The 24,632-nt window shown below is 40.0% G+C and overlaps 1 protein-coding gene across 2 annotated transcripts; it reads left to right on the top strand.

The window, feature by feature from the left end:
* Nucleotides 1-20,934, top strand: dnajc24 (DnaJ (Hsp40) homolog, subfamily C, member 24). Of its 2 annotated transcripts, XM_007887788.2 has the most exons (5): nt 1-110; nt 1,485-1,642; nt 7,572-7,710; nt 20,341-20,409; nt 20,560-20,934. In XM_007887788.2, the coding sequence occupies exons 2-5, from the start codon at nt 1,535-1,537 to the stop codon at nt 20,691-20,693; spliced, it is 450 nt and encodes a 149-aa protein (XP_007885979.1). In that variant the 5' UTR covers nt 1-110; nt 1,485-1,534; the 3' UTR covers nt 20,694-20,934. The 2 variants fall into 2 exon arrangements, with proteins under 2 accessions (XP_007885979.1, XP_007885978.1); XM_007887787.2 differs by lacking the exon at nt 1-110 and having other exon boundaries at nt 1,404-1,642.
* The last annotated feature ends 3,698 nt before the right edge of the window (nt 20,935-24,632 follow it).

Here is a 24,632-nt window from a genome sequence, read left to right as displayed (position 1 = left end):
CCCTCCCAGCAGCGGGGCCTTGTCCTGACTGAGGGTAGATTTCCAAAGGCACAACTTCAGATGGGATATATATATATTTTTATATATGTGTGTGTGTGTTTAGAGTCACTGTAAGTAACACTGATTGCAAATTAAACTCTACATATGGGTGTGGAGGGGGAGGGGAGGATTTAGGGGCAATGCGGAGCAATCCTGTAGCTCAGCGGTCGGAGCGCTGGCCTCGCCAGGCGAGGGGATCCGGGTTTGGTTCCCGATCGGGGCAGGGGGCCAAACGTTGGGCAGGTTTCCTTACTCCGCCCGCCCGCCCGCGCCCGCCTCTTGTTGATCACCGGCGGTAATTAGGCTGTGAGGTTTGTAAGTCGATTGGCGGATGGACGGCTTCTCCGGGGCTAATAAACCCTTTGGAAAATGAATCAGTAAAAATAGTAATGGTCGTTTGGTCACCACGACTGTTTGCGGGGACGCTGCTGTGAGCAATCGGCTGCTGTGTTTCGCCCGCAACATAAACGGTCAATTCACTTTGCAGTAAATTCTGTGAAGCGCTTTGAGACGTCTCGAAGACCGGATAAGGCGCTGTATCAAATGCAAGGATTAAAAAAGATAATGCAGCTGATGAATACCTGGACTCTCTTTGTGTGGTAGGGCAAGTATTTCAAGACACCACAGACTGAAGTGGATCATTATTGGTTTCAATTTCACAGCCCAAGCTACTAATACAGTNAAAAAAGTAAATCATTACCCTGTGTTGCTCCACGGAGCTCCTTTGTGGGGAAACAATAAAAGTTCAATGAGAATGACATCAGATTGTTTTAATAAAACATTATGGGGACAACATTAACAAATGCAACATTAAACTGAAGAGAAAGGAGTTTCTCCCAGTGTTCTAGCCAACATTCGTTCAGATAAAATAGGTCATTGATTCACTTCATGACTGTTTGTGGGACATTGCCTCGTGCAAATTGACTGCCATGTTTGCCCTCAAGTACATATTTAATATATGTGTTTAATGTATTTTTAGAAAGTTTGGAGAACAACTGGAGCCTCAACCAAGTAAATGATGAAATCAGAAGAGTCCTTACTTCCTGTGGAAATTCTGATTTTGGAGGCTGTTATGTAATATAATAATCCTTGCATTTGATCTAGCGCCTTGTCAACAACAGCAACAAAATGACATTTATAGTGCGCCTTTCACGTCGGGAGGACATCCCAAAGCGCTGAACAGTCAGGTCTCGGGGCTCGAGCATGGAGGAGAGGTGAGGGAAGGCAGAGTGGTGGGAGGGAGACCAAAGGCATGGTCGAAGAGAAGTGTCTTGTCAGGTCTTCAAGACGTATCGAAGCGCTTCACAGCTATGTGGTGCAAGGTGATGCTTTGGAAAGATGACTCCTCTATGTCTCAGTTCAAATTGTCTGTGACCAGGCTGTGCAAAATTGAACATACAAATTCAAAATGAGCTCAATGTCTTTCTTCTGTTGTTTAAAACCAGGATTCCCCCCAAAACACGTGACAGATAAATTCACCAGCAGGAGTGGCAGGATGACTACTGCAAATTTCTTTCAGAAGAATTGGTATGAAATTCTCGGTGCACATCCTTCAGACAGCCAACAGGAACTCAAGCAGAATTACCAGAAATTGGTCTTATTGGTGAGTACCAAAGAGTATACATTTTGTTGACTGTAGTTAGGTTGAGGAACGCCTTTTCACTCAACAATGACAAGATTTCATTTATAGAGCGCCTTTCATATCGGGAGGACGTCCCAAGGCGCTGGACACTCATTTGATGTCAACATTCCAGAATTCCCGCCCTACCCTTTTCCCATTTTCTTAATTGAGCCATTCTAATTATGTTCTACGTAAAGAAATACTTCCTAGTCTCTGCTCAAATTTCCATGAACTTGTGACCTCTCCTCCCACTTCCTTGGTGTATCTGAGGGTATTGTTCTGAGTTTATTCTCCCGATCATGTTTAAAAGTGCAGATATTTTTCTCGTGCTGAGTGTTATATTGATTATTATTAAGATCCTTAATTCATTGCAGTAGGTGAATACACTTGAAAGAACTAACATTCAGAAAACTGTGCTGTTGGTTTGAGCATTATTGACTGGTGGAGGTGAGAAGAAAGGAACAGAACAGCCGTTTTGGGTTTAATTATTGGTTTGGTGATGAAAACAAAGCCACAATTTATGGATTAATCCAGACACAGCTATGGCTGTAATCTCATGATTTAGAAAATGGTTTACATATCTTCATTACTGGATGATCCAGGCTTATGCTATCTTTGATCTTCTAAGAACATAAGAATTTACGAGGTGAAAGAAGACCAAGGTCCATCTAGATCGCCTTATTGGCAGTCGTTTAACATGTCATGTCCCAAACTATATACTGTAATAATAATATGCTAAGATATTATTTTCTAGCAGAAATCTATCCAATTTGTTCTTGAAACAACATGTTCTGCTTCCACTGTCTCCCAGGAGAGCCTATTCCATACGTTTACTACTCGCTCACTGAAGTAGTGTTTCCAGAGATTTGTTCTTAATTTACCCCCCTTCAATCGCAGGCCGTGCGTGTCCTCTGTTTCTACTGTTCAGCACAAGATAAAACAGCTTATCATGTACTGAACAGTGGATAGTACCCGATACTTTACACAGGCATTAGGTGGCAGTAGCGTGATACTTTAACATTCTGCACCGACCACTGTTTCTGCCTTTCAAATCTTGGTAAAATGTTATCGACCGGGTGATGCAAGATTATAATTTATTAAGTACCTTGAATTAGAAATGAAAAGAAACAGCCGACTACAGTTGCTGTGCATGCCAACTACAAGATATGCCCTCTTCTGATGCTGGCTAAAGGCTGTGTGATCAGTTGGTGGCTTGTTTCATGATTATCTTGGCATTTCTTTGTATTTTGAAATGAACCTTGCATGACAGCAGTTTACTGCTGGTGTAGAGAGGTTATCAATGTATAAAGACATTTTATCACCAGATCTAAACTCTGAGAGGATATCCTTGGGCTTCGCAGTCTACATCAGTGCCATGACAGTACGTTAAGTTACGGTTTAAAACCACTCTCTCGTCTTGATTTTAATGTAAGAATACAGCCTCCTGTCAGAGGAAGAGTGATTAAAGCAAATAAGGTGAAAGCTGTGTTAAAGAGGCTCAATCTGGGCTGGACTGACTAGCCCATTAAATCAAGGCAGACGCTTACCAGAATTAAAAAAAACTGTATGGAATTTTAAGCAAGTCATAATTTTATATTAAAGCATTTGCTCCGTTTTCAAATCGTTACTGGATTTACACAATATTCGGGCCATGATCTCTGGCAAAGCTTTTACCATTGCTGCTCTTATGCTAATCTTGAGGTGCGAAAGACTCGCCTGAGGTGGAATTTCCTTCTAGTATTCCCTCCCTCCCTCCCTCCTTCCTGTGGGAATGTAGAGCGTCTTCTCTTAGTACCTCCGCCGATAGCACAACTGAGATCAGGAGCTCCCTCACTGAGTACAGAAATTCAGCCTATTTTTGTGGTCACATACGTCTCAAACCTTTTGAGATTGGTGTTCATGACTATGTCAGCGGTCACTTCCTCCCTTCCCCCCAGCTCGGTGCCAGGCTCGCCACTGTTAAGTGCTCCGAGACGCTGCCCCTTGTGAAGAAAGAACTTAAACATAAGTTGTTATGTTTAGGGACAGTTGCCAAGAGATACCCCAAAGTTTCAGTTGGGGGGTTGTCTAGGTCAAATCAGCATCTGCAAACACTTTAGCAGCTGGCGACAGAATCAAGGAAGAATCGAGTCTTAATTCACATCATCTTTATAAGAAATGGCTGTTTAATTAAGATGACAAGTCAACCAGGTTCTCCATTGTAATTCAGGACTAAATCTGAAGGCACCTGCATCTATCGTGGTTCTATTTTCTGCTTGAAAATGTAATATTTGCAAATTTCAGCTTGTTGTGGCTAAAAATAATTTGAAACCCGTGATGAAAATAAAATGAGCAAACAAATGAAACGTGACAGACAGTGGTAACTCTTACTCTGCAATTCCTGGATCTGCCGACACTCACTGTCTAACCTCACACGTGAAGACAACAACTTGCATTTATATAGCGCCTGTCACGCGGGGTTAGGGTCCCGTAGCGCTCGACAGTGGCCAAGTCTGAGGCCGAGCCAGGGCAAGAGGAGGTTACCTCGATGGAGGTAACCGTAACCACCATCGAAAAGGAAGTTCTTTAGGCGAATTTTAAAGTGGGAAGGGAGGGGGCAAAGTGGAAGAATTGAGGGAGAGAGACAGACGGGTACTTGGTAACGTGCCTGGGAGCTGTGCCCTTGCAAGACGTAGCTCCTTAAAGCGAGAAGGGGAGAACATTGAGAATAAAAGAAACCACAAAATGTCAGTTTAGGCAGTAAATGTTGTCTGAACTGTATACATATTCTATATATACCAGTATGTACATATACAGTGAAACTCAGTTAACGAGCGCTTAAATGGTTAACCGCACAAGAATTTAAATATCAATTTTGATTTATAAACTGAGTTTTGAGAAATTAACTTGGACAGGTACAGTTGCCTCAGAATCTTCCAGTCGTGTCTTCTCGCTAGATGTCAACAAGTAAAGTTGCTTTGAGAATACAGGGGCAAGGAGGCAGTATCATTAATTTGAAACATTGATGAATTAATGATAAAAATACATGAAAGTGTTGGCTGACTGAATAGATCTATGATGAACAAAAGGAGAGCAAGGTGTGGAAAAACAACAAATGACCTCCATGGGTTTTCCAATGACATTAACAATTAGATATGACATTAATGTTGAGCATTAATTGAGCATTAAGCCAAGATTGCCCCTTCCTTTGATGCCACGGAGGCAACTAGGATATTGCAAACAAACTTTCAATTTCTGATTGAGCCCAAGTGCAAAAATAATGTTTCATTGTTAACACTCCTAGAATTCTGATCTTGAACACTTTGGTGAATCATTTGTCTTTGCCATAGGCATCTCCTAAGCCTTTGACAGGTCTGGCACTGTGCACTTCCAAACAAGTTAGCATCTTATTGCTTTTCCGTCAAAGACATATTCATGACTATCTGGTCTTCTCTCTAATTTATCGTTGATGGTTTGTCCACTGACTCTTTCCATCAACTCAGGGTTCCCCAGGGCTCTCTTCTCTTTCCCACTTTATTCTCTCCCCCCTTGAACGATCACCTCCTCTCATCAGCAACTCCTATCCATTCATTTGCTGACCTCAAGAAAGATTTGCGTGAAGGCGTTCCCTCTGACCCATTGAAACTCATCCAGAATACCTACCCAACTGTCCTCCAAGCACAACGTCAGTGTATCAAGGGATATGGGGCAAGGATGGTTAATTGAGTTGAGCTACAGATCAGCCATGATCTTATAGAATGGCAGAACAGCCTCGAGGGGCTGAATGACCTCCCCCTGTTTTTATGTTTATAAGATGCCCCATCATCGCATCAAAGTGAGACACTGCAGTTATCAGTTGCTTTCCGCACACAATCTTCATTTCTCTTGCAGAAACATTCACATTATCCAGATTCTGAAGATAAATGGAATCTTGTTTCTTTCAAGTCATTGAAAGTCCAAGCAATGCCCTACTTAACTTTTTAATCATTTCACCATCTCTTACTCTCTCTGTCAGTATTATTCCATCGAGGTCACAATGATCTGTGGATTTCGGGCCTGTCAGCAAGGAGCATCGCATTTGCTTTAGCCAATATAAGCAAAAGGATCTACCATCCCGGGTGGAAATAACAATTACCACGTGATTTAAAATGATCTCTTTTGTAAGAAAGAATCATGTCATTGACCATAAGTGACAAACCAGAAGTTATCTTTAAACATTCAGAATAAAAAACAAATTGTGCGACTAGCAATTCAAGGGTTAATCGATAACAATAATGGAGCTTTTAGGCTTCCCTATAATGTAACATGTGAAAAACAAACAGAGCGTTAATTAGAATTGGCAGATGATGTGAGGTTTCTTAAAAAATTGTACGAATTGTGATTAAAGCATTTCATTATTGTAATGTGTGGATGCTACAATGAGCCAGTTACCATGCTGACAGCTGAGATGGTAAAATTGCATAGGGGGGAAAAGAATATAATAATACAGTAAGCGCTGGAAGTTGTTTTAAAGTTCAAAGGTAACATTGTTTTTAAAATCTTGACACTCGCACTTTGTATTGTCAAACTCGTTTTCACTTTTAAGAATCAGCTTAATCCCTTTACAGTTAGACTGTGTACTCAGTCTCAAATACTGTAAGCACTCAATATCGTTAAGTAAAAAGAATCTTTGCTTTGATCACAAAAGAAGTGTTTAATGGATTACAGGAGCTTAAATGTTTAACTGGCGGATGTCCTCTATTTTAATTAAATGTTACACAGGTAATGTAGCAATAAAAGGGGATAAAGAATCATTAGTTAAACATCAAATGAGAGAGACTTCTAAATGTCAACCTGTTTGTTGTTGTAAGGGTTTATGCTCAGTTGAAAAGCATTGAAATGCTCTTCAGGAACAAATGCAGAGCACGATTTACATTGCCTATTGTTGCACATTAACAATATCAAATGAGAGCTGTTATTATTTTAGTGGGATGCAGATAAAGAAGAGGACACACTATTTTAATTGGTATTCTCTCGGATGTAATACTGTATCTGAAGTTTTTTGATATTGTGGTGCGGAACTAGATTCTTCATATGCTATAATGTCAGGTCCCATCAGGAAACCATAAAGTCTGACACTAATGGGATGAACATAAAAAATATTTGTTGCCAACTCTGTCACTATCAGGACAGTGATGTGGATTTTTTTGTCATAAATTTTGCCCACAAAATGTACAGTCTTCTGTGAAGCTCTTTGAGACGTCTCGAAGAATTGATAAGGTGCTATATCAAATGCAAGGATTATTATTATAAATTGTCATAAATTGCATTGTCTCCAAATGTTGTGTAAGTACCCAAGTTCTGGAGATCTAAGATTCCTTTGAAATCATCAATTCTATTTGTAGATGTATTCTGCTTTAACCAGCTACATAACGCAACCAAATGCACGCATACTCCTTAATTTAATGCTGCGTATTATTTATGTAAGAAATTTCATCTGCCAGTTGAGTTATGCTTTCTTTACCAATTTTTTTTTACTGGCTGTAACATATGAAGCATTTATTATAGTCGAATTGGAAATGAGTAGGTTTGTGCTTGTTTACATGAGGCTTCTTGACATGCCCATCATGTTTTCTTGATGCAAGTCCCCGTTTTCTGTACGTCTCATTCTTCCTGTTCACATCCCTTGGTAAATTGGCCCTAACGCCAATAGCACCGACAGCAAATTATCCAGAAAATGCTGTCGGCACAGGTTGTGACATTAGTGTCACACACACGACGCCTGGGCTCCTGCGGTTTAATTAACCTGGTTGCTGTCTCTAGAGTCCCAACAGTCTTGACTCCTATTCCCCAACCACCTCACTTTGCACTGCCCTCCCCAAAACAAATCGGAGCCATTGTATTGATTTTTGCTGTCAACTTTTTTTTTCTCTCTCCCCTTCCTGATTGGCAGTATCATCCGGACAAACAGAGTGCAGATGTGCCAGCGGGAGAACTTGAGGAGCGCGTGCAGAGGTTCATCGAAGTTGATCAGGCGTGGAAAATACTGGGAAATGAAGAGACAAAGAGAGAGTATGACCTGCAGCGTCGTGGTAGGTCCTGCCAAGGAGCTTTGTGAAGGCAGCAGCTTTTTAAGTCATCAATTCAGTATCATTTAAATTAAAAGAGGCTTTTTCAAAGAGGAGATAAAAGCAATAAATTATTTGTGTGTAATTATGCTGAGAATGATGCCTTCCTTCATGTTGGATGTTTTCACTTAACCTGTCGGCACATATCTTGAGGTCTAATGTTTTTGTTTATTTATATGAAGAAACAGTTAATTCAGAATATAATATGGTATAATTAAACATTTAATTTAAATTTTGGGGGGAAAAAAAGCTCACGATAATTTGCGTAATCTCGTGTAATGGATTTAATCTGAGGATAATAAACTTATGTATCATTTTTATCGTTGCTGGAATATATTATTATACAGGTTGCTTACTGGACCGTTAGTAATTGTTTGCTATGAGGGAGGTTAAACCTAGATTCAGTAAAGGCATTAACTAGGCATGCCCAGCATGCCTTTCCTTTATGCTTATTACAAAACGTCTCCTTAAAGCAAAGGCAGAGGCAGTTGTGAACAAGAAGAGGAAAAATGTAGGTCAGATCTGTCACAGATGGGCTACCATTACACGAAGTGATAGCTCGTCTTTCTCTCCTGGCCCTAGGACAGGGGTCCCTCAGACTTCCATTATAGCCTTCAATAAATGTATATCTACCCTACACAGCTAATGGGGGTGGGGGGGAGTCAATAATAGTGTATCGCCTGTGGGGAAAACACTCAGCCACACTCTGCAACACACTCTTGCCAAAATTGATGTGTGGTACCGTCATTTTTCAATGTGTCTGATGAAGGCACGCTGCATCTGCATCCAGTTATTGACTTCTGTCTTACTCCAGGGATGGGAACATTTCTCTCTCACAATGATTTTTAGGGACCTCGCTGCTAAGGTTACCAGCTTTTTTGTTTTGGAGCAAAAAAAATCTCCGTTGTGTCATTGTCAGCGTTCTTGATTTTATCAAGAATTATTCATTAAAAAAAAAGTTGGGGGAGGGGGGAGATTTGTGAATGCTGTTACAGCAGCAGACATCCCCAAATGCTTGTCTTGCTTAGGGTTACACAGAGAGATACAGCACGGAAACAGACCATTCGGGCCAAATCGTCTCTGTTTATATTCCACACAAGTTTCCCCAACATTCCTACACCACTGCCCTATACCGCTCTATTCCTTTCTCCCTCATGTACGTGATGATAGGAATTGTTGGTCTCTTTTAATAACAAGACAACTTGCATTTTTGTATAGGGTCCCTCACACAAGGTAGTGTTGCAGCTTGGAGGAATGCAAATAATTGGTAGACGTACTATAACTATAATGGGAATAAAGTTGTTTCTATAATTATTACACGTGTAATATTCCTGAGGTTCTTTGAATATAGTACCCAATCTTAATTGTTCTGTATGGAACAGCATATTAGCTATGAATAACTGCCATCCTGAAACTGGAACAGGCAGCCCTGTGTGAGGAGGCAGTTTAGGTCCATGTTAATAAATGTAGTCTATAGAATTATAACCAGAGATGACCACAAATAGTTAGATTATTAGCAGTGCTCAGCGACATGAAATTGTGCTGCCCTGACTGATTCACATCAACTGGTTGGCATCACACGAGGCAGCTTAATCCTTTCTCATAAACTAATCAATATCTTGGCTGTTTCCCTGATGGCTGCCATCTCAACTGCAGAGAAAGCATTTGACAGGAGAGAGGGGAGTTGGCTTGCTCTCACTGAAAGTCAATGTAGCGCTGTCCCCTTTTGGAAAGGATCTGAAGCTTGTACAGCAGTATTGCGATTAGTGGCATTATCTACCCTCTTTCACGCTGAGAATGGGTTGTTGGGAGTGCTGTCCACTCTATTGTTTATTTTGGCAATTGAGCCACTGACTGCTGTCATTATATCCTCGCCCGCCATCTGGCCAATGGTAGGGAATTAGAAATACCATCCAAGCTCTCAGTCTATGCCAATGAAGACTGGCTTCTCAGAGAGAGGCCCCTCGAGACCATTCAGCATATTGTTGGTTAATTCAGTGCCCTGCCAGATTAGAAGATAATTGGAATAAAACCAAGATTGTCCCAATAGAAATATCGTTTTTGCCAGGCCACGTCATCAGTCAGTTAGTATGAAATTGGAAACCCAAACGCACCCACAACATTAATGTCAATCACAAAGGCTTTGGTGTGTGATTAACAGGCAACTTTACAAACCATACCCAGAAACTATCTTTATGAATATTGAAATTGTTCATTTTTACAACACGAACAAAATGCTGCGGAGAAAATCTGAGGGTTGAAAGGGAAGCCCTTTGTGCTCTTTTTGGGGAGGGATCAGCTGAAATGTGATGACTGAAGGAAGGCTTTACTGTGCAGATTGGTGTATCTCTCACAGAGTTATGTAAGAAATGTGATGTCTAACATATCCAACTCTGTAATGCTTCTTTATATCATTCGACTAATTTGATGTCGCTTCCGAAGGTAGAGCGATTCCGAGCACAAAGCCTGATGCATAGTTACCCGCTTAATGACTGACCAGGACTGTGGAGCGCACTACAATTGTGCAACAATCTGCCTACGCAGCCCACACAGTTTTTTGTGTGTTATTAAAGAGTGAAGAAAGAGTGTGACCATCTCTATTTAATGGCTAAAATACAAGGGTGGGTATTTTGGGGGGATAAAAGTAATATGTTCTATTATTTCTCAAACAACAGTCCTTCCCCTCCTCGCATCCCACCCCATTCCCTTGCGGAGTAAGTGTCTGTATATTAATGGTGATATCGAGTGTAGCTCAGTCATTTGAGGACCAGGTAGTTCTGGGTTTGAATCCCAATGGATCTGCTCATTCTTTTACCCTTTCAAAGTTGTTTGGATGAATAACGTGTCATAATAAATACCCGAGAGTGTGTGGTGATGATGGGGGCTGAACAAGTGGTTAAGGGGAGCAGGTTGGGTATCAGAATTGTTCCTGTAAAGGGTTCCCTTCTGATGAGAATGTCCTCCAGTCACACAGAATAAATGCCTGTTAATAGAGAGAGAGAGAGATACAGCTAGTTTGCTTCCTAATAACTTATTTTTCCGAACTGTTTTTTTTGTTACCAGGCACGACGGTTGAATTCACACTGTGCTTTCACCAAAGGTTGGTGACCAAGTACATCAATTGATGGGCTAGTACTGTAGTATCCAGGGACAATTCTGCTTCAAGCTAAACGTAGATTTCTCCAGACTTGTCTATAATTGAATTGGATAGTGCATTTGCTTTCAGACGACATGCTCGTAAATCCAATCACTTAAAAGTATTAGTATTTAATTACTGTATGTGTTCTTGTAAAATTAAACCAAGTGCGTTAAAGCTTGAGAATAATCATTTTGTAATGTGTATGGATGCCATGTACTGGTAACTCTCAATAAATAAATTAGAACTTGGGGCAGCTGGTAAAGCATGTGCACTCGGAAACTCTGAATGTCCCAGCAAGAGCCGTAGTAAAGCTTTATTGAGCCAAGCCTCTAATAGTTATTTAATGTTATTCTCCGGTCTAAAAGAATCTCAATAGATTTTGCTTTTAATCCCCTTTCAATTGTAGGCCCATAAACCTTAATGATGAGCCTTACAGTGTTTTCTCTGATCTGACAGTTGAGACAATAGCTCTGCACAATCTCTCCACCTCTCTTTGTCAGATCAAACCCAGCAGGACAGGAGGTCGCAGAGGTTTGTCCTTTTCGGATATTCCAGTACTCCTTTAGAACGGCTTTCATCAGCTGTCACATGAGAACATGGCAGTTTAGTGCTATCTCTATTTAGAGCCACAGCTCAGTGAAATCCATGTAGAAAGAAATTGCCAATGAGTCATAGTAAAGAGAATCTTCTAAAACAAGCTTTCCTTTTAGATTTTCGTGAGCGTTCTGCAATGAGATTAAAAGAACGGACCAGGCTGGAGCACAGGCACACACACAGCTGTAAAAGCATGACATTCCCCAAATACAAATGCAGATGCAAATAGCTAGCTTTGTCGGGTAATTAATCAATTTTATATGTTCATAACTACTTTTTGGGGGGGCATTTCAAGGCGAAAGACTGCACTATATTTATTTGTAAATGTAAGTTTTTAACATTAAGATTTTATCAGTCCAGAAGCCATGTTGACTTTGTACCTTAGGTAGGAAAATAGGAATGGGATTCAGCCCATCGAGCCTGCCTTCAGCCACTACATCCCCAAACTCTGGAGCTCTCTCTCTCAATCACTGCGACTTGCCCCCTCCCACTGGCTCGTTGTCAGACTGTGCCACTGTAAAGTGCTCCAGGATGCTGCCCTGTGTGAAGGGCGCTATGTAAATGCAAGTTGTACCTTCCGACTCACTTTTCTTGCAATTTCTTGTGCCATCGGAATAAAGAACAGAAAAGGTAGGGCTTGAATAATAAGGAAAGGCTGTGGAATTATATATACCTGTAATGTGGAGATTCAAGTTTGAGTTGTCTTTCATGGGCGCTAGTTATCAGGTGTAGTCTTGCCATCATTCCGACATATTTTTGTTCTCATATCACCTTCCCCGATTCAGCTTAAATGCCTTTACCCTAAAAACAGAAGATCTATTTAAACCAGTTCTTCCATGATCAGAATTTTAAGGAAACACTTGGCCAGTTTATGATTTTCTCTCGAAGGCGTTTGATTCTGTTTTTCTTAACATGAGAGGACACTTTCCTCATGTTCATTTGGTCATGTAGTGTCAGCCAGGAAGGTGTGCTCATGACCTGTTCAGAGGTACCTTGATGTTGAGGTTGGGAGTGAAAGAGAACAAAACTCTGACCTATTTGTTAGTCTCCTGCGGGCAGCCCCATATCTCCCCTTTTCTCCCACATTTCCCCAAGTAACGTTCCCATTCTTGAGGACCGTAAGCGGGGAATCATGGAAACATATTTGCAATCTACCACTTCTTGGCACAAGCCTGAGAAGAACTGAAGTTCTCCCATCCTTGGCTGCTTATTGCAGTAATAAAGATTAGCTCGCATAAGCTAAATAAAGGAGTCCAGTTACACACAAGGATGTGGTAATGGCAACAAGGCTTGTTGCTCCTTTTGTAAATGGGGGACATAAATCTCTGTGTAAGTACCATCACTGAGGGAGGGAACCTGCCAAGTCTTAATTCACTTTAGTAAGATGGCTCCTCCTTGGAGCCATGTGCCCACCCAAGTGGAATGGGAAAGCGAGTGTGGAATAGACCAAACAGATTCCCTCAGTGAGTCGGCTCCAGCCCTTTGGGAGTTGTTGCTTGAAGTCTCTTTAGAATAGGCTCACAGGCCAGGCATCACTGCAATCTCTGCTGAACATGAACATCAGGCATTAATTACCTTCAGCCTTAAAACTTTCAATTGGGAAGATAATTGCGACATGACCGCTCTGTCCAATCAACCCAAACTGCCTGCTGCCCTGCTGCACGTTACCGACTGAAATATTATTGGATTAAAAAAAATACTAAACACTTATTCCCAAGGAAACAAGATTTATGCCTTGAACGTGTAGTGTCTGTCCTCTGTGAGCATTAAAAACTCAACTGAATTTCAGGGGAAATTTTTTTACAAGGACAGTAACAATTAGATGACATTGGTGTATCACCCTCCTGCCACAAATTGTTAGAATGTTCCCGCAAATTCCTGCGTGCGAGTTCCAAATCTTGGCCTCTGCCTTGGAGAGGGATGAATTTTTTTTGTTTTTGAAACAAAAAAATGACGTAGCTTCCAAATGATCTGAATCTGACATGTTTGTAATCTGAAAATCAGTGTAAGTAGTGCGACAGGACGAGTGATGTGTTCCACTGCAGGGTAAGGAGAGCAAGGACAGTATTTCAAGGTTGTCGGGCTGTTCTAAACAAGGATTGCCTTTTGCATTCTCTGCCTGGCAGCACAGAAGGGACCATCAATATGTTCGTGCAATAAACATATTACATCACTGTATCTTATCTTGTGCTCTAAAGGTGAAGTTAGAACTGGCATTAAACAAGTGCAGGTCGTGTCTTAGGTTTTAAATTTTCTTTTTTTTCCCCATAAATTGAGAATGTGGCACAGAGTAGGTAAGAGTACAGAGGTGGTAGCACTGCTTCCACCCATCCCTTGCTGGCAAACGCCAGAGAGAAATCATTGCCACAGGCAATATGAGCTCAGCAAAGGTCACTTTAAATATTCAGATGTTGGTGCTGCAGAGCATGGGGTATGTTTAGCAGAATACCGGGTTGCCACTCTAAGAACCTATTAGATCTCTCTTACTTACGTGCTTTAAATTTAATGATAATCCCAATACCTTCTAAACCAAAATACCACTATGTCAAAGCGAAATGAAACTCAGGCATAACTGAATTACCTGATGTTGTATATCACGATCCGAAATGATTTCTAGAGAGTGAGAAATGTACCACAAATACTAAACCCATTTGGTTGACGATTCTGGGATGATAATTGCTGATGAGAAACTGCTTTGCAGTATCAGTTCTTGTGTACAAAGTGTAGACTCTGTGCCACCCGATTCCTCCATCGCCCACACAAATCCTTCTGTAATCGGTCATGAAAGTCTTTCAATTCTTAAGTTTGAAATGGTGTCAGGTTTTCCAGTCCAATCGTATCCGTTTTGATTATCGATGTTTTATAGATGTATAGAAAGGAATGTGGCAATTTTCTGATCTGATACAGAGAGAATCAAATAATAAGCTTTACATTCGACATAGAGCCTTTCACATCAGGAGGATATCTTAAAGCCCTTCACAGGATTTAGTGTAAAATGTAGTGACTTTGTACCTTGTAAGAAAGCATGATTCTGCATGGCCTAGTATATAATTCAGTTTCACAAGTGGTGAGATCAAGAGATTTAATATTCAGCTATTTTGTTCAGTAAAATAAGTTAGGATTACACTGTCTTAACTGTTTGTCTCAGTTATTATGATGTGTATTTGTGTCACATTTCACATATGCATTTGTTTGGCTCGGGGCTATTTTTAACTGATAAAAACTTGGTGATCTAACTGTATTTTGTGTGTCAAGCATCTGCCAGACTGAATACAAATTGCAGTTGCCAGATTTCACTGACATTGCTGCCGCAAACACACGCAACATTCAGGCAGTCAGACTCAAAGCTGTGCGCGCAGGGAAATGTAGAATTATTGCACGGATTTTCAATGTACCTTTTATATTTATTGCTGAACGTATCATTTCAGCGACTGTTAATTACTCAGAACATTGTCCAGTCATCTGTTATCTTGGGTAAGCCAAATTGTCTGCTTTAGTTAACTTTAAATTTGTCAGAACTGCTTCCTCGTCGTCTGATTCCTGGGTACATGTCACCAGAATCATCTTGGTTGGGGTGGGGGGGGAGAATACTTTGTGAACTATTGTCTCATAGCAGGACAATTACAACTGGGTCAGCCTTCCAAAGGTTACAACTAATTAATGGTCTTGTAAAAATAGAATCCACTTTCACATTAATGTGACAATTAGACTTTTTCTCGAGTCCATTCAGTTCTTCTCGTGGCGAAGTGAGTTTAACAAACTGTTTTCTGTGAGTGCATATGGCGTAGCCAACAATCAGATGACCATGTCGTGTGAAACCATGTTACCCCATCCAACTTTGAAGTGGTTGACAGGCGAGATGGGGTTAATGGATAGATAATGTGCAGCACCAGATTGTCATAGCTACATTTTGCAGTCTACAAAGGTCCTTTGGGACTCTGCTTGAAGAGCCTGTTGGTTGGCTGGAAGCTTTCACTGTCAAGCATCTTCCCCCAGTGGCCCTTTGCTTAGGATTAATCTACAGAGAAATAATTTGCTTCCATCAACAGCCTTGGTGCTTGTGACAGATCAAACACATCTCCCTCAGCAACTTTGATCTGTGCTTGTTCCTTAATCCACTAACATCTGGGTACAATTTGTCAGGTAACAGCAGATGAATGCTAGTCAAAGGAGTTAATTAGTGGAGTGTGTGCTGTTTGCAAGCGTTATGTGAAAGTGAGGAGCGGTTTGAAAAATAACCGCACAAACACCCCCCCCCCACCCTCCAAAAATGTTCGCAATCGGAATGCATTTTAATTGCCTACAAATACACAGTCACTACAGTTTATAGTAAATCCTGTAAAGCTCTTTGAGATGTTTTGACAAGGAGATGAAGCACTATATCAAATGCAAAGATTATTACATTATTAGGATTGTGGCAGTTCCAAATGGTTCTGTTTGTATTCCATATGCTGCTTCCCCTATTCCATTTCATGCAGAAGGCTATTATTTAGGGATAATTACTTTCTATTTCACTCAGTAACTAAGGAGCGATAAATAATATAGAATTAAACTCCCCCAATCATTTTATCAAAGTACCGTGTTTTTTTCTGTGTGTGTGTGTGTGTATATTTGTTTGAAGGCTGTAAATTCTGGCAATCTGCTGCAAAATAAAAAGCACACTGATGACTTTAGACCACTGTTTTGCCAATGTCATTAAGGACATTGTGTAGCAGTGTCAAACCAATACAATCACTCACTCCTACAATAGGGGAACTGCTCCCACATAAGAAAACTGCAAAATATGTCCTGGGCTGTTGTACAAGCCTGTAATCTATTCGAGGGCAAATTTACCATTTGCGAGATGCTCAGAATTTGCTTTCATTAGTTTTATGACATCTGATTTTGATTGGACTACTGCCTTGCAACTCTCCCACACCTGTACATAAATCAATAAAGGTTAAAGTCATTGACAGTATAAGTCAATTCAATCAACGTGCGATCTTTGGCAAATTTATGCACTTGTTTAAAATATGTGCGGTAGATAGATAATTGTCGACAATTAAGTTTAACCTGATATGATACTCACTACTGTAGTTTCCATTTCCTTATTATTATTATTTAATCATTTCCTTTTTTATTCAACAAACTATTCACTTTCACAAGAGTGGCCAAAATTTGAGACTTTCTGTTTTATAAACTCGCGGCAGCAGAGATAAAAGCCAAAGTCTTGATTGATTCAGAAAATGGGATATTTTCTCGACAAACTTTACCACTGCTCTGAGTCACTTTTGTCTGTTCAGTCGGACCTTCATGAGATTCCCTGCCCTCGCGGGTGTAACATTGCGATGCATTAGTCCAAGCAGTTCTGATGCATTGGAAACATTCAAGCGATTCCTACAATCAATGCAGGAACCAAGGGCTTCAGAATTGTTTTAGAATTAGATCACAGCATGTCAAGGAGAGGTGCAATGCTGAGATCTCTGGTTGAGAACCACATTGCAGGCAACCCTTCCACTTACTGCGACTCTGCTGGGTGGAATAAACCCAATGCTCTCGCGCACAGCTTTGAGCCTGTTAATAAACCACTCAAGCATTTCTCTCTTAATGCCTCCGACACACTCCTAAGAAATCTATTAGCCATTCCTGCTTAGTTATTTTGGACGGACAGCTACTGTAAAACGTTTCATTCTTGCCTTTTGCTAACCCTAGAAATAGCAAGTCCTAGCACATGATTTTAATTGCTGCTGTACACCTACAACATACAGTCATTACACTTTACAATCTAATATTTCACAGTATCCTGTGAAGCGCTAAGGCATATCTTGAAAGGCGCTGTATAAAATGCAAAGATTATTAATGGTCAATTCTTGTTATTTGAACAATATATCAGACTTCCAATCACTTGTTGGGATATCTTCACATGTTTTTTCTGAAAGTTGTATATTTCCTGTTTCATTTCAATGTCTTATTATAATTGTTTCATTTGATATAGCGCCTTTCATGTTGGACAGCGCTTCACCGGATACACAGTGAAGTGTAGTGACTTTATATTTTGTAAATGTGTGGCAGCTAATTTGCACACAGCAATGTCCCACAAACAGCCCTGAAGTGAATGACGTATTTTATTTGGGGGATTGTTAGCCAGGACTGCAGGGAACTCTTTTCTTAGTTGGTCTCAAGTAAATTTGGCAAAAACATTTTTACATCTCTATACACGTGGCGTGGGTTTTTTGTAGGACATAGATTATTAACTGTCTTGTTGAGAAGATGTTCCAAGTGAGCATTAAAATCCTTAGTTGGTCAACAGAAAGACGGCACATAACATCGAGAGGAAAAACTCGACTTTCCAGTTTAATGTTGAATTCTTGGAAACACAACACACGGGACCTGAGGCACTCCCTTCACTGATTTGTCACTAGAGATTAGTGAGGACCAGTCATGTCATACTCACATCTGTGGGCTTTGGTTTTCCTCCAGGATTTAAAGTGGCCAGAGGTGTGATATACCTTGTGCTTCCTATTTGCATGCTGTGACATGCAGAGGTACCAAAATCAACTGAATAAGAGGACAATTCAGTATTTAACACTGAACAAAGATGGTATTTAACACTCAAATTACAGTATGTTAGCAGTATGCAAACAATTCTATGATTTGAAGCATCTCAGGCTACATTTGAATACTTTTACGCAGATAAAAGGGGAAATGTTCATCTTTCAAAGTTTGCAGGTTTCCAGCTATATCATCATGTGTGATAATAATAATCCTTGCATTTGATATCGCTTCACAGAATATATTGTAAAGTGAATTGACTGTATAATTTGATACCTCCCAACCTACTACACCAAACCTTTGCTTTAACCAAATATTTGAGTATTCCAGGTACACATTTACACCTTCAAATGTACTTATGCTAATTTCCATTGCTTGGGTGCTAAACAGTCAGTGGAATCTTTATGAGACAAAGAGGTTAGTTGGGTTCAATCTGGAGCTGTGAAAACATGAATAGTTAGCCAAGTCTTGAAGACACATTAATTAAAGAAAAACACCACAATGTTTCCAGTCCTCATCTTATCTGAAATTGCACTATAATTTAATACGAACGTGTAAGCCGCAACAAAAAGAAAAGTCCATAAAAACATTGCAGAGGAAAATGGTTCAGAGCGTATTCTCAGGCTTTGCCGACTCTCATCATGTCACAGAAGTATAACATCTGTTTTAAAGTGTTGAATGTGGTCTGGTGGTGCAATCGAGCCTGCATGAGTTGCCAGGAGTGTGGCAGGGCATGTCTTATGGAACTAATTATTTTGACTTTTCCAGCAATGCATTGGGTGAGGGAGAAAATAATCTGACCCTGTTGACTGACAGCTTATAGGTGTTAAACTGGAAATCTAAATTTGCCTTAAAATACGCTTGTGTTTTCACTTGATTTATTGAGCTATAAGTATACAGTATTGTACAAGCAAACAGATTGTATTTAACAGTGTAGAGCTGGCTGAATAAGCAGTGCTTATTTACTGGCTTCCCAGTGATGTGCAAATAGAGTGTGCGTGCAATAACATTTACAGATGAAACCTGCATTTCTTAAACCAATGATTTAAAAAGGTCCTAGTATTTTCTTAAAAAAACATTTAAGTTCTTCCCTGAACGTTTGCGGTAGCTCTCAAATAATGTACATATTAAATCGCATATTAGAAAAATAATTTGGGGGTGAACTGTTAATTATGAAGAAAAATAGAAGAGCAGGCAGGTAAAGATTTTTTGTTATTGTTAGTGTTTCTAAACATACTCTATATGTATATTTACAGTACATGCTGAGGGATGGATGCCAGTGGTCTGAAATGAAACTTCTACCCAAGACACAGCTAAGCAATCCCAAATAAATTGGTGTAGGTTGGGTGAAATGGGCCGTGGATTACAATGAGTCTCTACTGTAAAACCCATTTTAGAGGATCGCCTGCTGGCTGTGCAAGCCAAACATTACATTTCACATATTCCTTGTCCCTCTGGCCACTCTGAACACGACTGCTGATTAGTGCACAATTTGAAGACAGTTTCCACTGTGGGCTTGTTTTGATTGGTACTCATTTGGGCGAGTCTTGACTCATTGCACTTAAGGCCGTTAACATCCATCAGAGAGATTAAGCTATTAATCTACTGGGCTGGGGCTGGATTTAAACAAAGATGGTGCACAGATTGTCAGTGCTGTGAAAGCCACCAACTTCCTGTTTTGATATATTCTGTGTTGTCGTTGGACAAACAGATTAGCTGCTGCATTTGCCGATTTAACATTCACTCGATTTCTAATCACTTTCATATTTTGTTAAGGGCTTCGAGATGTTTGTCACCTGAAAGATGCTATACAAATGCAAATTATTATTTATCAAATTAATCTTATGGTGAATTATATCATAGAATGAAATTTGCACGAAATATTTTTCTGTTTTTCCATTCATTGATATCATCATCACTGATGTTGCTTGAAGTGTTGATCACAGAACCATGGACCTTTCAGTAAAGTGGGCATTCAACTCTGTTCCTGAGCCTTACCGTCAGTCCCACTGGATCTATATAATCCTTGCATTTGATATAGCGCCTTATGACGTCTTCGAGACGTCGCAAAGCACTTCATAGAATATACTGTAAAGTGAATTGATTGTATATTTTGTAGGCGATATAGCCTTTTTGTTAAAAATGTAGACTTTTTGTGGGAATGGGGGTGGGGGAAAGGAGTAGAAACATTTAAAGAGAATTGGCTTTAATTAAGCAGACTATTGACAATGGAATTAGATTACCAACAATATTTCCAAATATATTTAATTGAAAGTAGGTTTTTGGAGCAAGGCTGTGATAAACTTACCCGTGTGTTTTGTTTGTTTCAGAAGTCACTTTGGCACAGAAATGGCCTGTGGATGCTGAGGTTTCTCTTGATGAAATGAGTTGGATTGATGGTAAGGATGAGTGTCAGTCTAAATTATACTTTGGAGGTAGAGAGATTATCAATAATCATACATTTATTTATAATGTAGACTCAATAAAGGTTCTTTCGGTATCCAGCGGACAATCAAATATGAATAATGCCAAACATCTTTCTTTTTTAGCCGATGAGTGCTACATATACGATTGCCGATGTGGTGGTGAATTTATTCTTGCCAAGGAAGAAGCTGAAGAAAACATATCCGTTATCTGCTGCAACACTTGTTCACTCAGCATAGAGATCCTGAAAAGGAGTTGAGAACAAATGATCCTTTCAGCGTTTTAGCTTGGGAGATGCTGGTCAGAGCAGCTTAGATCAGCTCTAAGTACATTTGGCACTTATCAGCTCAGGTAACAAATCACCTCAACCCAGTCTCCACTTAGGGTTGCATTATACAAACACAACGTGCTTTATATCTTGCATGGAACCCATATTTGAGTCAATGTGAATTGCTAAATTCTATTCCAAACATTTTTTTTGTTTTTTTTTGCTTTCCTCGACCGTTTGTGGGACACCGCTGGGCGCAATTGGCTGCTGCATTTCGCCCACAAAGTACACAGCCAATCCACTTTACAGTATGTTCTGTGAAGCGCTTTGAGATGTCTAAAGGAAGTGATAAAGCGCTATATCAAATGCAAGGATTATTATTTCTTCCCAAAGAACTCTGAATTATAGATTTGGATATCAGGGTGTTAAAGGAAAAGCACAAAATCCACTTTTTGTGCAGTTCCTGTCAACAATGTTTTGCTGGCAACAGTTCGTTTCACTGGCTACCCATCATCCCTGATTCGTATTAATGGAGTCCTGTAGCTCAGTGGTTAGAGCACTCGCTTTGCAAGTGAGAGACCTGAGTTCAATTCCAGGCAGAGGGCGAAACCTTGGGCAAGTTTCCTTACTCCACAGAGCCTAATAATAATCCCTCCAAAACAAAACAAAAAACAATAATAAATTGGTCATTTTCAATCCACGACTGTTTGTGGGACATTGCTGTGCGCAATTGGCTGCCGCGTTCGCCCACAAATATACAGTCAATTCACTTTACAGTGTGTTCTGTGAAGCGGTTTGGGACGTCCTCCCGACGTGAAAAGCGCTATATCAAATGCAAGGATTATTATTATTATTAATAGTTACAAGTCATCAACACATATTTAGTCAGTCAGATGAACCACATCTCCTGTCCAGTAAGTTTGTTTGCCACACGTCTAGCTGCTTGAAACAAACTGACAGATTAAAAAAACTCTTTAAATTTATTTAAACATTTTTAGTCATAAATGATGCCATCAATTTAACCCTTTGATTCATGTCCCCGCACACACGATGTCATCGTGATTTTGGGGTTCCAGTGATAGCCATTATAAAATACCAATTTAATTTCTATGGAACAAATGCAACAATTTTCAAAATCTAACTTGAGAACGTTGCTCCTCATCCAGCTGTAGATTGTTTAGAGACAAACTGAAGCTCTCTGCCTCCCAAAATGGGTCTCATGTCCAACCTCAGAAGAGCACCCCTAATGTAGCCACATGACTATCAGCCATCCTGTGCCCTTTCTGAGTGAACTTGCCAATTAACATCAAATTAAGGACAATTTTGTGCTGTAAGCCCATGCCTCCTAGGAAACCGATAGAAATCGCCAAAACTTAGTTCACATCGAATGCTTAAAGCCAACAGACAGTGAGATGTTTTTCCTATCAAAATGCACTGGATTCAAACACAGGCCCCAGAGGTGAAGGGCCAATATTCTAACCCACTGCAGCACCCAGTCCCCTCTAGCTCTGTGTTTCACTCTGATTAAATCGAATACTGCCACTGTACTGTTCATTAACACATGGTCCAAGTCATCACTTGTACATGGAGGGAGTCTGATTATTTCTAGTCGTACAGTTGAAATCTATTGAAGCCTCTATACACAAAGGCCCTAGCAAAAGTAAACTTAAACCGAAGACTGCACCAAGTGTAACACTGCAGGAGATGACTTATTAATGACAACATTTTCCTTCGTTGCCAGATATTACCAGGGAACTGCATATTTCAGATTTAGATTTTATCTTTAACTTCTACAGAGTAAAAAGAAGTTATAATAATCAGTAAGAATGATTTTGTTTGCAGAAGCTAAAGGTGTGTTTCAGACTAATATTAATGATCATTGTGCTATGAGTATCTGTTCACGAATCTTAACTAATGAATCCTAACAAGCGAGAGGACCCGGATTTCATTCCTGGCCGGGGTGCAACCTTAGGCAAGTTTCTTACTAGACATGCCTCCTTTACCTAGCAGTTAAGTAGGAACTCGGTTATTAGTCGATTGCCAGATCGTTTTCCGGAGGTAAACCCCTACCCCCCCCACCCATAAATAAATAAAATTGGTCATTCACTTCATGGCTGTTTGGGGGACACTGCTGTGCACAATTGGCTGCTGCGTTTCGCCCACAAAATAGTCAGTCCACTTTACAGTATAATCTGTGAAGCACTTTGAGACGTCTCAATGACATGATAAGGTGGTATATGAAATGCAAGTGTTATTATTACAAAAGGTCAAGTGCTGTACTGAAGGATGTTGAAGCATTGCAGCTCTAATATGGAGAGTCTGTTCTTTGACAGTTGTGAGTTTTGTGTTTAGGATTGGCATTTTACAAACACATGGGTGGCAATTGATATTAAACTGTTTTGCAATGTTCTATTTATTTGTGGTAAAATGCCCCAAAAATATATCAACTATGTCTACTGATGCAGAAATGTGTTGTGTTGTCTTATAGTATAGGCTTTGTGATGTCTAATGGGGAAAGGCACTGCCTGTTTGTTGTACTAAGCCATTTAGACCAGTGAGTTAGTTGCAGGTTTGAATCTCCCGCTGCGCTGTTAGCTGATGTCTTCTGAGGGAACAGTAGGGTTCCACTATTGGGCCGGGAAGGTGAAAAATCAACCAGGTTCTGTTAGGAGAACCCAAGCTACAACAAGCAGGAAACTCAAGTGTATTTGCTCTTGTACTGTTAAAACTTTTTTTTAATCCAAGGAGAATTTCAGGAAAGTTCAGACAACACACTTAGTACTCTCAAACTAGTCTTTAGAATAACTCAAAGAATCCAATCTCTCACTTTCATCAACTCAGCACCTTTCTGCATTAACACAAGTACTCCAATATCATGCTGCCATTAATTATACAGATAAAAGAAAATTATGCATTGTGATCCCTGTATGGATTCTTGAATTAACTTAGCTGATTGCCACATCTGTTTAAATAAAACATAAAGTTTTGCTGATTAAATTAAGCATGTAAAGCCTACCACATTGGAGATAGAATAATAACATGAATAATAGATCGCATTTCTTCTGGACAATGAAGTTTTGCTGCAGTGTGAGAAACTCAATTATTTGCAGGCAAATAAATATTTCATTTGAAGAAAAAAAACCTTTGTTTTCTTGTGTCTTTTTAAACTGCAAAAGTACAATTTGGAAATGTTGAACATTTCCAAAAATAAAATAGAGCAGGTGAAATGTACATTTCCTAAACCCGGAAGCTGGTGCGTATGCTAATCATTTCTGATGGATGATCCTGAGCATCACTGCTGTACTCTATCTGCTGGATATATTGAAATTAAATATTTTGACATTTAGCACACGAGTTGTGATCAAAATATCACTTTATAGAATATAAGTATACACTTGATGTGGGACAAAGTCACAGGATGTATATGTAGTGTGAATGGTGTGGCATGTTGCAACAAATTATAAAATGGACAAGTGTACTGCTTCTATTTTGAGCACCGCGTTCAGAGCATGGGGTTGTGCCACAAGGAGGAAATCACTCATCAGCAGATGTAAGGAAGCAAGTCAAACGTTTGAAGGGATCAATCTTTGCAAGCACTAGAACTAAAGGTGAGTTTTGAAATCATGGAGACTTCCTTTCGCACATCAATGTGGAGAAAGAAACAGAACATTCAATTAGAGCTAACATAGTGTCAGAAGTGGGGTACAATAGAAACTTGCAATGCTCCAGGCATTACTAACTCCGACAATATGTCCTGTAGCAACTTCTCTTGGCTGTGAAGAACACCCCTTTAACCATTTCAAATGGATTTGGGATACTGTTTGTTTGGCTATTCGTCCTTAAAATGATGCCACATAAAATTGTACCACAATTACCTGTTATTACAGGGGAGTGAATGTGTGTGTGTTCGTGTGGCTGCATGAAAAAATG

This window comes from Callorhinchus milii, unplaced genomic scaffold (assembly GCF_018977255.1).
Source record: "Callorhinchus milii isolate IMCB2004 unplaced genomic scaffold, IMCB_Cmil_1.0 Scaffold17, whole genome shotgun sequence".
Classification (NCBI taxonomy): Eukaryota; Metazoa; Chordata; class Chondrichthyes; order Chimaeriformes; family Callorhinchidae; genus Callorhinchus; species Callorhinchus milii.
This window is presented reverse-complemented; position numbering and strand designations above follow the sequence as displayed.

Excerpts from the sequence above, each read along its gene's own strand:
- dnajc24 (XM_007887787.2), top strand. The coding sequence starts at position 1,448 with ATGAGCTCAATGTCTTTCTTCTGTTGTTTAAAACCAGGATTCCCCCCA. Across the intron at positions 7,711-20,340 it reads GTATGACCTGCAGCGTCGTG|AAGTCACTTTGGCACAGAAA; the intron begins GTAGGTCCTGCC and ends TGTTTGTTTCAG. Across the intron at positions 20,410-20,559 it reads TGAAATGAGTTGGATTGATG|CCGATGAGTGCTACATATAC; the intron begins GTAAGGATGAGT and ends TTTCTTTTTTAG.